A 14252-nucleotide genomic window follows, 5' to 3' on the forward strand; every position below is an offset into this window, starting at 1 on the left:
TGTCCTCTGCTTTGGATACCTTGTAGACCAGGTTCCTGTCTCTCATTTTTATCCACGAAGAGATTTTCATGAATAGAACTTTTCTTGTAATTTAGCAATAATGTCCTTGAAAACCCCAGAACTATTTACATAATAGAAGCTATTGTTTGAAGTGCAAAGCAGGTCAGAATTTGGTTTCTAGAGATTAATCACTGCAGTCTAGTTTATATTATCATAATAATTTCATTTATTTTGGTACAATTTGCTTTCAGAATCAACCTCGGCTTCTGCGCACGAGTGACAAATCCATTTGTTTGTGGTATAATGGATAACGTGATTAATGACCTTGCAACAGGATTTCTTAAAAACATAGAGAGGAAAAGAAATAAAGATTTCCATTTATAAATGTGCAGTAAACCAGCTCAGTCTGTAGCTGTGCATCAAAATCCCTCTGAACTTGTTTTAAGCCACAGATTTGGAGAGATTCTGAAACAAATTTGCTCCTGACTTTTGAGGGTTTCTGCTCATATCTGCTGTCTCCAAGAAGCTGAGAGCAGTGGCCTTACTTTGAGGAAGTGGTGACACTGCGGGCCCTCCTGGTTACAAGGACGGGGCACTGTTGGACCACGTGGCTCCATCGCGATGACTCCAGTTAGATGTCACCCCGCCCCCCGAGCTCAGGTCTTGCTGAATAAGGTCACCGCCCAGGGGGCAGTCGATGAACACATGCGCGAGGGCTCTGTGAGTGGCCTCGTGACTCTGTCCCTAACTCTGGGTGTCCCCTCCTTCCCATCAGCGTCCGGCGCCTGGTCCTGGTCCCGGTCCCTGAGGCCCCGGGGATTCTTCCCGAGCGTTTTCCGAGTCGGCGCGGGGGGTGGAGGCGGGGCCATGGAGCGCGTCCCGGGGACCGTTGCATCCGGAGGCGGCCGTCGTGCGGCTCCTTCCCGCCTCGAGAGTGAGGTGGCCGGGCCTTGACGAGGAGGCCCACGCCTGCCGCGGGGGTGGCTCGCGATGGCAGTCGGGGTTCGAGTCCCGCCTGGGGGTTTGCTCCTGCTGGAGAAAACGCCTCCCTGAGGACGGCGGCAAACGCGCAGCGAGGCCCTGCGCCGCGCCGGAAGCCACCCTGAGGAAGGGGCACCGGGACACCGAGGGGTTCCCACTTTTTCCTCAGCCTGTGACGCCCGCGTCCTCGGGTGGATTCGAGGGGCGCCTGGGCACGGCCAGCCGAGGCTCTCGAGAGTCCCAATGTCGTTTTCCACCTCAGGCCTCCTTTTCTGAGGCAGGGCCCGGGACCTCGCGCTCTCGCCTCAGGCTCCGGCCCACGCGCCCGCCGGGCCGCCAGGCGCGCAACGGAAAGCGCCCCCGCCCCGCCCCGCCCACTGCGTGACGCGCACCCGGCCGAGCCAATCAGAGCTCGGGGCGCGCGCCCCACACGCCGGCCCCCTCCGCCCCTCAGCTTAAGAAAGGGCGCGCGGACCGCGCAGGGCCAGAGCGCCGAGCAGCGCGGAGGGTGCGACTGTGAGACGGCAGGAGACGTCTGCCCTGCGGTGCACGCGACCCTCGAGACGACAGAGCGGCTACTGCCAGCAGCGAAGGCGCCTCCCGCGGAGCGCCCCGACGGCGCCCGCTCGCCCATGCCGAGCTGAGCGCGGCAGCGGCGGCGGGATGCTGGCGCTGCTGGCCGCCAGCGTGGCGCTCGCCGTGGCCGCCGGGGCCCAGGACAGCCCGGTGCCCGGTAGCCGCTTCGTGTGCACGGCACTGCCCCCGGAGGCGGTGCACGCCGGCTGCCCGCTGCCCGCGATGCCCATGCAGGGCGGCGCGGTGAGTCCCGAGGAGGAGCTGCGGGCCGCGGTGCTGCAGCTGCGCGAGACCGTCGTGCAGCAGAAGGAGACGCTGGGCGCGCAGCGCGAGGCCATCCGCGAGCTCACGGGCAAGCTAGCGCGCTGCGAAGGGCTGGCAGGCGGCAAGGCGCGCGGCGCGGGGGCCACGGGCAAGGACACTATGGGCGACCTGCCGCGGGACCCCGGCCACGTCGTGGAGCAGCTCAGCCGCTCGCTGCAGACCCTCAAGGACCGCCTGGAGAGCCTCGAGGTAGCGGCCCGCGGGGAGCGCGGGGGACCTGGAATGGGGACGCTCCCGAGTCGGGGGCGGAAGACTCGGGAGGATGGGGAAAGGGGGCCTGGTCCTGGGGAGGGTGTGATCGTCCGTGGGGGTGAGCTGGACTTGAGGGTGAAAGGCGGGGATCTAGATCCTGCTCGGGAACTCCCCTGCGTGGTATCCCTTCCCACACCGTTGCTCTTGCTGGAAGGAAACGTTTAAATTCCACCCCCGCGCGTCGGGACTGCCCGCGGGATCCGCCGAGCACTTCCCGAGGTCCGGGCTAGCGAACCCAGACGGCCAAGCCGCGGGCGCCAAATACCCGGGGAGGCGGTAGCCTCTATCCTCTTGCAAATCTCCAAATCTCCGCGAGCCGAGATGCGCTCCCACAGGCCGTGCGGGTTGCTGCGAGGCTGCCGCGAGAGGTCAGCTGCCCCGGGCATCTGGTGTTTCTTTCTTTAAATCAGGTCAGGCTGAACTAGAGGGGGCGGAAGTCTGGGGGCGGGGGTTGCCGGGAGGCGAGCGCAGGGGGTCACCGGCGACCCCAGAGCGCGCCTTAGAGGGGCAACCTCTGGTTAACTTCAAAGACTCCCCTCTCTGCAAGTTGGACCATTTTAAGGTGCTCTTCCGGATTGCTTCAGGGGAGGGGACCTTATTCCCTTCTCTCTCTCTCTCTCCCCCTCCGCCCCCTCCGTCCCCCCCCCCCCCCCCCGCCTCCGTCTTATCTCCATCTCTGAAGATGCGTGCAGTTTGGAACTTTGAGAGAAAAATCTTCAATTATTTTTCATCTTTAGGCTCCACCCTTTTTAAGAAGTGTGGACATTGCTGTTAATAGTCTTTGTGAAAATACTTCTCAGCAAAACGAGGTTTAAATTACAGGTGGTAATTATTGCAAAAATGACTCTAGGGTTTCTTTTGGCGTGAGGGCTGAATACAGTATTTCCAGCATCTGTATATCCCCTGATTCATTGTGATTGCTAACAGCTAACATTTCTGGAGCACTAAATGTGAGTCAGGCACATTATTTAATTTTTTAATCCTTGGAACAATGAATGGCACAAGGCAGGTCCCATTATGTGCATTTCACAATTTGGAACACTTTGTGGAGAAAGGTAAATAGCTTGCCATGAACTCATGGGTAGGCAGCCTGCCACAGCCTCCAGAACCACATGATGGTAGAGGAGAAAGAGAAATAGGAAGTGAGGATTTAGAAACAGCATTAAAAACAAAGATTGCTGGAGTTCAGAATAGCAACGTTTTAGATCTGTCATTTTCCAGAAACATCTCTGCGTGCATAGTTATTTACCTTGGTGCCAGACCGGAACTTGGGGGCTGTTTTCATTTCTAGGTGAAAGCTCCTTGGCTTTGTGTAACCATCGATTTACTCTTAAAAAAGAAAAAAATCCTAGAGCTGAGTTTTGGTCTCTACCCAACATAGAATTCTAGATGCTGGTTAGAATGTTGACTTTTTAGTAAGAGGAGAAAAACGGCTTTTTGAGAAGGGAAAATGAGATTCACAAGTTTCAAATATTGCAGCAAAGTAATTCTTATCTGACTTTGAAATCTTTTCCATACCAAAAAAGCATCAGTGAGATGCTCCCCTGCCTGCCAGTGGCACGATTCAGTGCTTGCGGTTTGGAAGCTTCTCCCTATGTGGTCGGGCCATCACAGCCACATTTCACAATTTCTTTTTAACTCTTTCTGTGCTCCTCCCTCCTCCCCGGTGGCTGGAAGCACCAGCTCAGAGCAAACGTGTCCAGTGCTGGGCTGCCCGGCGACTTCCGCGAGGTGCTCCAGCGGCGGCTAGGGGAGCTGGAGAGGCAGCTTCTGCGCAAGGTGGCAGAGCTGGAGGACGAGAAGTCCCTGCTGCACAATGAGACCTCGGCTCACCGGCAGAAGACCGAGAGCACCCTGAATGCGCTGCTACAGAGGGTCACCGAGCTGGAGCGAGGTGTGTGCCTGGCCTGTTTCTCTGTCTGGGAGTGGCCTGATTTTCACCACTTGTGGTCAGACATGTGATTCCGGTTGATGGACAGCAGGGATTGTGACACCACATGGGCCTGGTTCCCGGGTGTGTGAGCAAATAATAAAGGTGACTGAGCATGGTCATCTCAGAAATGAGCTGCCAGCTCCCAGCCCCCAGCCCCACTGGCATTATCCAGGGAAAAGTGAATGTGTCCAGGACCAGCTTCAATAAGCAACCACAGGGGCGTTTCAGTCTTTTCTTAACTAGTCCTGGCAGTGGATTCTGTGTATCTTTCTCTTCTCTGCTCACACTGTGGTGAGTAAGTTTCTCCCACAGGAGACAGAGAGGGAGGGATCAGGGGATAATTCAGATGGCATCATCAACCCCCAAACCACTGGGTGGCTTGGGTGTGAAGTTGTAGGTTTGCCCGTAGTGGGTGTTTATAAGACTGGAATTTTCCCAGATGCACTAACCTGATGAAGCCACTTCCCCGTGACTCCATTTCATGCATTGATAGGAGGATGCCCAATAGCAGAACATGCAATGACTTTGGCTGAGGTGGGGCAGATGGAGAAGGGGCTGGTGTTACTGTTCCATTTTACAGCCAGCATCCACAAACCACAGGTCTCTTTCATCCCTTTCCTAGTCTCTTCCTACAGAAAAACCTAGCCTTTCTTCCTTGCCCTTCTCAGAAAAAGGTGAGTATGGCTTACCTGTTAGATTCTTGAGTTTCCAAAAAATCTTCCTCTCTGTCTCCCCTCTGTTGCTGGGTGGCCTCAGGAGCCATCCCTGAAGGTAAAGCAGCCGTCGCTGTGGCCCTCCTCCCATGACAGGAGGAGGGAGCATCTAGGCACAGGTGAGCGTGGCTCCGTGGACCCAGCCTGAGCCACAGTGGATCCTCGGGACACCCAGGGCTATGGAGCTGGCACACTAAAGGTAGTTTGCCTCTCGAAAGGGGAGCTGTGGAATGAGAGGAGGGCTCCGTGAGAGACCTTGGTGGCTGTAAACCTCCCTCTGCACAGTGGCCAAGTTGCCACGAGGAGGTGGGTAGATAGCAGAATGGTGAGCCAGAGCCTCAGTCCTGCCAGGCGGGAGCTCAGACTCCTGGTGTGCCCATTTCATAGATGAGAAAAAGACTCCGTTCTCAGTGGGACATGTATCTTTTGGGGAGAGGGGCCCAAAGTGGGGCCTGGGCCACTAGCTGGCAAACAGTGACAGTCACATCAACCTGCACCTCCCCCTTCTCTTTCTGTCACTCAAGGCCAATGTCATTTCACTGGGCTTACTTCTAAGGTAAGCCATCATCACAGCTTTGGCCACCCAGAAGCTGCCACTTTGTGACTGTCCCTTTCATTCCCAGCCTGTCCGTTACCAGCCAGAAAGAAACAGTCAGGACTCAGGCCCCGCCAGCCTGACTCTTGATCCTTTAGTTTCCCAGAAAGCCCTCAGAGCTTGTCTGGCACAGAGGGGAAGCTCACCTCTACAAGGGCAAAGACCCTGTTGGCCATTTATGCACCCCAGAGAGGCAGCTCAGCCTCTCTTCATCCCACCGTGGGAACTCTAGAATCCTTCTGTGAGCTCCACCAACTCAGCTCTGGGATGTGCTTTAAGGAAAGTGATCATTTGCAGACCAGTTTGTCTTCTGGGCAATTCTGAGTGTCCTGTTTGTGACAATTGTAGAGAGATGAGTAAACGCCCAGCCCTCCACATGTACTATGATTGGAAACGATGCCAAGTTTCTTAGACACATCCAGCTGAACCCAGAGTAGCTAGACCTTAACCTCACGACAGGCAGGGGGCCTCGGTGGGGGAACTCTGGCCTTTGGTCCATCAGCCTCCACCCCTTAGGGACCAGATGCTTGGCTGTGAGTTCCACACTTGGCATTCTGTAATACCTGCCACGACCTTGCAAGGTAGGGATTAGTTCAGACAAGGGACTCAAGTGAGAGAGCTAAAGTGATGCCTGCATTCACGTTGCCAGCAGATTGCAGAGCTGGGAGTGAAGTTGGTGGGGCCCCAGAGGAGTGATGGAGGCTGCAGCCTGGAGCGGTGTGTGGGCCCCAGCCCTGCTGGGTTAGAGGCTCCTTGGAGCCCCCAGCAAGCGCCTGACCCCTGGCATATGGACGCCCCTGCCGCCTGGGGCCCAGGGTTGCTTGCTTTTCTTTGCTGGGAGACCTGTTCCTCTGCAAGGGCCTCCAGAGTCCAGGCCAGCTGTCCAGGCACCGCCCGGCTCAGTGTTGAAATAAATGTTGCTGCTGAGAAAACCAAAGCTGCCTCTCTTCCAGCCCCAGGCTGCCCACCCCCTGCTGAGCCTCTCCGCCACCTGCAGTGTCTGATTTATTGGTCAGGCCTTTTAATTCCTTAATTGGTTTTAACCAAGTTTCCTCCAAACCGCCAAGCTGTTTTATTTAAATAAAAGGCACTGGCTCTCAGGGTACAGGCCCCCTCCTCTGCCCCTCGGCTCTCCCAGCTCTAATTAAACCTATCTGTTGTCACCAGGCTAACAACATTACCCACACGGAGTCGTATCAGATTGGCAAGGCTGCCCTCCCGCAAGTATAGCAGCCATTTTTTATTAGACAATGATGCCTTCATTAAGGACATGGTCATTTGCCACTTGAAGATTAAGTGTGAGTGGCTACGTGTCATGGAAAGAGGGACTTCTGGCCCCTGGCCTGTCATTCACTAGCTGTGTGACCTTGGATACATCACCTCACTTCGCTGAACCTCCGAGCCTCAACTATGCAACCTGCAAAAATGGGGGAGTAGGGACATTCTGGTTCTCTCTCTCAGTTTTGCTTTTCGGCCTAATGAGGGACTAGTCCCAGCCTTCACTCTGGCCTGGCCCCTTGACTTCTTGGAGGAGCAAGTCTTCCCAGCCCTCGCCAGGTGCCCAGCAGCTCCGCAGTGGCATCGAGAGGTGCCCATCCTTAGGAGGTCAGGAGCAATCAGGAGGCCACCATTGGCAGATACGAGTACATGCAACATGAGAAGCCCAGATTCTAGAATGTACACACTGCCTGTTCCAGAGAGGTTAGAAAGGGGATAGGGGGTTCTTCTGTGCCCCTTTGCAGAAACCCTCCTTAAATAGATGTGAACTGTGGCCCCCAAGAGCCTTTCGTGTGTATTATTCAGTCTGAGGGACAATGAGTTCGGAGGATTGTGGTGGAGAAAGGTTTATCTATTCTGGCTCATGTTCTGCAGAAGGGACTGATGTAACTCCACAGTGACACAGGCAGCTCTGGCTCCAGAGAGCCTGCCTGTCTCTGATGGCCTCAGACACTGTCTGAGCCCTTGTGGATGCTTAACCAACACTTGTTGAATGAGTGAAGGGTGTTTAGATTCCTTCAACAGCAGGGTCTGGTTCTCAAATAAGAGGGCAGCTTTTGCCATGACAGCTGGCACAATCAAATGGTGTCCTGCAAACTTTGGAATCCGTGATGCCTGGACAAGGGCTGCTGCTGTGGTTTGCTTAATTCTGAACTTCAACCAAGCCTGCATTGGAAATATTGTAAACCCATTCTAGAGTTTGTTTTCAAGGATTTTAGAAGTGCCAATGACATAGGGGTGGCGGGTGGATTCTCACCAATTCCAGGAAAGTCTGGAAGGGCCAAGGCTCTGACCAGGTGTGTTCCCCTAAATGAGGAGAGACACCTGCAGTTCCCCTGCCTCCCACTGGCTCCAGACTACGGGAAATGATCAATAAACTCAATCTTCTCTTGAGGAGGAAAAGAGCAAAGTGCTTTTCGTCAGGGATTTAAACCAAAAAGCCACTTTTGAGTTAAGTTATGGAGTCAAGACCCGGGAGCCTGACTGCTTCGCCTCGGCAGTGGTAATTCTTTCATGTGAGGAGTGACACGGACTCACTCACTTGACAAGTGTTTATTGGGTGCCTGGGTCCCTGTAAGACTTCCTTCTAAGCCCAAGTCTCCAGGGTTCCTAGATCCTACAAAGATTTCAAGGAAATATCTGAAGTTATAAGATGTGGCTAAGGAAGCAGTTTCTGGCTTAACACAAGAAAATTAAATCTACCTTTCTTCTGCTCCTTCCTCAAGCTTTCTAGTCATCTAATATGACTTATGAAAAGAGAGTATTAACTAGAAGGAACCAGAGCTTTTTCTTTTCTTTTTCTTTTTCTTTTTTTTTTTGAGACAGAGCCTCTGTCACCCAGGTGGGAGTGCAGTGATGCAATCATAGCTCACTGCAGCCTGGACCTCCTAGGCTCAAGCGAGCCACCTCAGCCTCCCGAGTAGGTGGAACCACAGGTGTGTGCCACCCTGCCCAGCTAATTTTTATATTTTTTGTAGAGATGAAGTCTTGCCGTATTGCCCAGGCTGTTCTTGAACTCCTGGGCTCAAGCAGTCTTCCCATCTCAGCATCCCAAAGCACTGGGATTACAGGCATGAGCCACTGCACTTGGCTAATTTTTAAAATTTTTTGTAGGGACAGGGTCTTGCTATGTTGCACAGGCTGGTCTCGAGCTCTTGGCCTCAAGCAATCCTCCTGCCTCGGCCTCCCAAAATGCTGATATTATAGGTGTGAGCCACTGCACCCATCCAAGAGCTTTTTTTCTTCTAGATTTCAAGAGGCCTCTTTTCCTGTCCTGAAAGATGGAGCTAAATTCTCTAACGTGCCCCACGCAGTGCCCACAAAATCTTCCTTTTCTTTCCTTTCCTGGGCATCCTTGGGGCCCTGTACTTGCTGTCACCTGTGTCTGGAGTTCTCTTCTGCAGGTCTTTCCAGGCCTTCCCTGCGTACTCTGCCTTCCCTCCCCCAGCCACTCCCCATCTTAGCAGGAGCCACTGCCTGGACTTCCCTCGCGTACCTGCTGCTGGTTTCATGTCACCTTCCCTGCCCGAATGTAAGCTCTCTAAGGACAAGGACTCCATCTTGTGTCCTGAATCCTGCCAGACTTCAGCCTTTTATCAGTGGCTGGTGTGGAGCGGTCTTTGGTCGCTTGCTGGAGGGTCCATCAAGGCTGTGTGAGGGACCTTCTTGTGGGTCTAGCAAGATGTGGCTCTGGGCCGTGCTGGTGGGTGGTGGGGGTGGCCTAACACACTGCTGGCCTCTCTTCCTCCCCACCCCCAGGCAACAGCGCCTTTAAGTCACCAGATGCCTTCAAGGTGTCCCTCCCGCTCCGCACAAACTACCTGTACGGCAAGATCAAGAAGACACTGCCTGAGCTGTACGCCTTCACCATCTGCCTGTGGCTGCGGTCCAGCGCCTCGCCAGGCATTGGCACCCCCTTCTCCTATGCGGTGCCGGGGCAGGCCAACGAGATCGTGCTGATTGAGTGGGGCAACAACCCCATCGAGCTGCTCATCAACGACAAGGTGAGGCCCGCCTGCACTGCCACCCTCCCAGGAACCCATCATGTGGTGGAGGGAGCCACAGCCCCCACCCCAGCCGTCCTCGCCCTCCTCGGGCCACACAGCAGCGTCCCAGACATGGGACTGCGGGGCTGTCCTCCTCGAGGTGGGGATGGCTTTGCACACGCCGGGTGGCTCACAGGGGCGGGGTGGGGAGGGGCCGAGCTATGAGTCCAACCACGAAGCAGCAGAAGGTCCAGGCACCTAGGCCGTGGAAGGGTAGAAGGAGCAGGTCTCCGTGTGCAGCCTGGATTGAGAGAGGACCTCAGGCCAGTCAGTGAGGGCTGTTCCCCAGGGCCACACTGATTAAGGGGGTGTGTGTGTCTCAGTGTAAGAGACTCCCCACAAGCATATTTTGGTGGGGGTCAGGTTTCTAGAGATATAACTTACAGCAAAGTGTATGCATTTTAATGTACAATTCAGGAAGTTTTAACAAATGCACACAGTTGTGTAACCACCACCACGATGAAAAAATATAAAACAGTTCCATCGCCCCCCAAAACCCCCTCATACCCCTTCATAGTTAACTCTGATCCCAGCACCAGCCCATGGCCATTGCTGACCTGTTATGTATACCCATAGTCTTACCTTTTCCAGAGCAAATGCCCCTTCTTAATAGACTGCTTGGTTTTGGCATTCAGAAGTGTTCTTCTCAAGAGATATGCTCCAAGGGCTGGGTGTGGTAGCTCATGCCTGTAATCCCAGCGTGTTGGGAGGCCGAGGCAGGAGGATCGCTTGAGCCCAGGAGTTCAAGAGCAGCCTGGGCAACATAGCAAGACCCCTTCTCTACAAAAAATTAAAAAGTTAGCTAGGTGTGGTGGTGTGCACCTGTAGTTCCAGCTACTCAGAAGGCTGAGGCAGGAAGATAGCTTTGAGCCCAGGATGTCGAGGCTGCAGTGAACTATGATCACACCACTGTACTCCAGCCTGGGTGACAGAGCGATACCCTGTCTCAAAAAAAAAAAAAAAAAAGGGCCACTTTGGGCCTCCTGGGGACCTCTCACAGCCCTGCTTCCAAACTTTGATTGTAACGGCAGACTCCATATAACGCATTCGAGGGCTACGCAAACTCCCTGCCACCCAGGCCACCCCTGGTGGAGGCGGGGGCAGTTCAGCCCCTCACTCTGTTTGTTCTCACTGAACTGCCCTGGGTGGAGTCTGTCGAAGTTTAAAAAACGCTGTGGCATCAGCCTGCTGGGCTGCTCCTAGATAGACCCCCTTGCCTGAGCCAGAGGTTAATTGTTCTAAATAACACCCTATGACACAGTGGGGCTGAGAGCCTTGTTGTCCTCCGGGTTTGGATGGCTTGTAAACATCGAATTCCTGGGAGGGAGGCTTCGGGTTGCTAGGAGACCAGCAGCAACAACGCGGTGGTTCACAGGCGAGCCTGCATGGAAAGTGCTTGCAGGACCGCCAGGGACCCAGCCAGTGGCAGCGTCCTCCCCCGAGTTCCTCGTGCTGTCTGTGAGCTCCCTGCTCACACAGATACTCATACACGTGCCACTGCGCAGGGAGGACAGGGCACACCCGCAGCACACAGACAGATCGCTGTGTGCCACTGTGGAGGTTTGGGACTTGGCGTGAGGAATGAGGATCTCTGGTCTGTTTTCCAAGGAGACTGGCCCCATGCAGCCCTGACTTCCCGAGATTCTCTGGCATGCAGAGCTCAGGGCCAGCGTGGGGGTGTTGACCCTCACATCTGTTCGGTCCTCAGCCACGCCAGGCACCAAGGGTGTCCCATTAATGTGAGGGCGGCTCTGGGGTCAGGGTTTCCCCCAAGGCTGCCCCCTTTCATGTTCTCCACTCATGACCCCAGGTGACAGGAGGAGCAGTGTGGCCCAGGGGGACTGCGGGGTGTCCTTCCTGCTTCCTGCCCTGGGGGACCCCGAGGGCGTGGGCCGGGGCAGGTCCTTACCTGCACATTGCTGCTCACAGGTTGCGCAGCTGCCCCTGTTTGTCAGTGACGGCAAGTGGCACCACATCTGTGTCACCTGGACGACACGGGATGGCATGTGGGAGGCATTCCAGGACGGAGAGAAGCTGGGCACTGGGGAGAACCTGGCCCCCTGGCACCCCATCAAGCCTGGGGGCGTGCTGATCCTTGGGCAAGAGCAGGTGGGTGCAGGGCGGGTGCAGGTGGGCACAGGGCGGGTGCAGGATGGGCACAGGGTGGCCGTGCGCCCTTCCAGGGATGGTGCGAGGAGGGGCCAACCGAGAAGCACGAGGCCAGGCCTGCAGCTGTTCCTGCTCCTGGCCCCAGCTGTTGGCCCCTCAGACCTGGCCACAGCGTCCTGACAGCCAGGTCGGGGGAGCGAGAACCCCCACAGCCTGGCCCTTGCTGTCCTGTGGTTAGAGGTTGGGCGTGGGGACATGGCCTGCATGGCAGGGACCAGGTGGGTGTGGTTCAAACAGATTCCAAGTAGAACCTGGCACAGAGGGGTGTGAGTGTCCCTGTGGTCATGGGTCATCTCGTGACACAGGCTCCAGCTTCCGTCTGGGAGGACGCTGTGTGAGGGACCCTCCTGGGGTGCTCATGGTACCGACTCAGGATTGTGGGGCTGGTGTCTTCCAGGAGCCCCCTGCTCAGGGTCTCAGCCCTGATACCCAGCAAGGGGCACTTAGGTAATCCATAGTGGATGCTCAGCCTATGGGGGAGACAGGGATGAAAGGGTGAAACCTCAAAGTGCCCTCAAGAAACTTACCATCTAGGGGAGGGAATGGCTAAGGTGGCTGGCTGGTCTAGGACAGATAAGCGTTGGCATTTCAGTCTGTGTTTGGGTTTTTGATGATGGACAGTGGGGAGTAGACTCCAGGTGCACTGGGGGGCTTTGAGTCTGGTTCCTTCTTGGCCCACTCTTCCCTCAATTTCCCCTACTACATCTCTGCTGGGAGGGGCTGGGAGTCATGAGACCTGGCTCTGATCCTGGCTTTGGGACTTTAAGCAGTGTCTTCCCTTACCAGCCTCAGTTTCCCCTGTATAAAATGGGGAGATTTGAGCAATACCACCTCCCAGTTCTGACATGCCTGGGAGCTTCAGAACCTACAGAAACAGGTAGTGTTGTTCAGAGCTGGGGGGCATCAGAGAAATGCCCAAATCTCTTGTCTGCATCCTGTGTGCAGGGGGACTTGTGAACCGGCCCTGACGCAGCTCTCTTGTTCCCATTCCCCAGGACACCGTGGGGGGTAGGTTTGATGCCACTCAAGCGTTTGTCGGGGAGCTCAGCCAGTTCAACATATGGGACCGCGTCCTTCGCGCACAAGAAATTGTCAACATCGCCAACTGCTCCACAAACATGCCGGGCAACATCATCCCGTGGGTGGACAATAACGTCGATGTGTTCGGAGGGGCCTCCAAGTGGCCCGTGGAGACGTGTGAGGAGCGTCTCCTTGACTTGTAGCCGCCTTCTCCTCTGTCCAGGAGGCCGGGATCAGGCTGTTGCCATGGAAGTTCAGGGCCATTGACTCCCCCACTTAAACTCTTGTTGGTCTGGGCTCAGGGTCCCCAGAGCTCATTCCCCAGGAATCTCTAAGACCAGGGCTGGGGCAGTGTCTGTCACTGGCTTGTTTGTTCCCTACCAAGATTCTGTTGCTGTTTGAAGTAGTGCCAGGGTCCCCTGGGAAGATGCCCCCAAGACACAAGTGGGTGGATATCTGCCTTCCTGCTGCAAGTGGAGGCAGGTCCAGCAGCCCCTCTTCAGAGCCCCTGTAAATGCTATCACAGCCTGAGTCCTGCCACCCTCCAGTTCCTTGGTGTCCTGTGCACCCCTTCTGTCTGTCCCCTTTCATGGCTGTGCAGCTGGAGTGGCCATGTCCCTCGTGCATTGAGTGCGTCCCCGCTGGTGACTAAGCTCGCAGCAAGCGGCTACGCCCCTGATCTGCAAAAAGGCCTCTCCCTTTGTGTTCTGTACATTGTGAATCTTCCCGTCTGAAGAACGCCCAGCCTGTCCAGACAAAGCCCTGCCTTCCCCAAAGCAGAGGGGCTGTCTGTGTCTCTAGAAAGGGGGCATCGGGGGGGGCTCAGAAAGAAGGGCTGTGATCTCTGGTCCCTTCCCCCATCATCCTTCCTTAGACTGATGCTTTGACTGAATCATCACTAGCTATGGCATTAAAAGGCCTCTCTTCTCATCTGGTGCCAAAGGTTCCGTTGCAGCTTTTTACAACCATCCGGTGTGGTTTGGAGGATTTGTGTTTTTTTTTCCCAACAGAAAAGAACAGCCATTAGAAGAAGGCTCCCATTTTCTGATGTTCCACCCCACTGTGAAGAGTGTGCTCGTTTTAAATTCATGTTGATTCTTGTAAGCACTGGACTGTCTTCATCAAGTATTTCCCTACAGAACTCCTCAAGAAAACAGAGATCATTTGGCTGGAGACTGGCTGAGTGACTCCAAGCTACTCACTGTATTGGACGGGAGTAGTAATTTATTTTAAAGATAAAGTGACAAAGTGGGGAAATTTATAAAGCTAAATATTATATATTTTATTTTTCATACATGTTTGAAGTGCAAATCTGTGGATATTCCATTTGTAGGACCAAGTCGACATGCCCATCCTGACATTGTATGCTACGAGAACTCTTGTGATGATGGAATTTCGATTAAAGTGCACTGAAAGATGCTTCTGTGTTTGTCTTCCTCATGTTCTGGGACTGAAGGTGGGAAGGGGTAGGGCTTTGCAACTTCTGGCAGAAGGATGATGTCTCTGGTTTGCCACAGCCTGCGTCTGGTGGGTTTGGGGGCACTGAGGATGGTTAGAGGAGGGTGTGGTCCAGCTGTCCATCCTTCCTATTTCAATGCCTGGCTCAAGCTGTGGGTGCCTGGCAGGCTCTGCCCAGGCTCCTTGTC

General features: G+C 54.9%; 1 protein-coding gene across 2 annotated transcripts; it reads left to right on the forward strand.

Moving 5' to 3' along the window:
* Window positions 1-832: 832 nt before the first annotated feature.
* Window positions 833-14025, forward strand: NPTX2 (neuronal pentraxin 2). 2 transcript variants are annotated; one of them, XM_054496206.1, is made up of 5 exons: window positions 833-2070; window positions 3811-4027; window positions 9131-9375; window positions 11347-11526; window positions 12582-14025. In XM_054496206.1, exons 1-5 carry the CDS (start codon window positions 1645-1647, stop codon window positions 12807-12809), a joined length of 1296 nt encoding a protein of 431 aa, XP_054352181.1. In that variant the 5' UTR covers window positions 833-1644; the 3' UTR covers window positions 12810-14025. The 2 variants fall into 2 exon arrangements, with proteins under 2 accessions (XP_054352181.1, XP_054352182.1); XM_054496207.1 differs by lacking the exon at window positions 11347-11526 and having other exon boundaries at window positions 932-2070.
* The last annotated feature ends 227 nt before the right edge of the window (window positions 14026-14252 follow it).

Source organism: Pongo pygmaeus, chromosome 6 (assembly GCF_028885625.2).
Source record: "Pongo pygmaeus isolate AG05252 chromosome 6, NHGRI_mPonPyg2-v2.0_pri, whole genome shotgun sequence".
In the NCBI taxonomy this organism is placed as follows: Eukaryota; Metazoa; Chordata; class Mammalia; order Primates; family Hominidae; genus Pongo; species Pongo pygmaeus.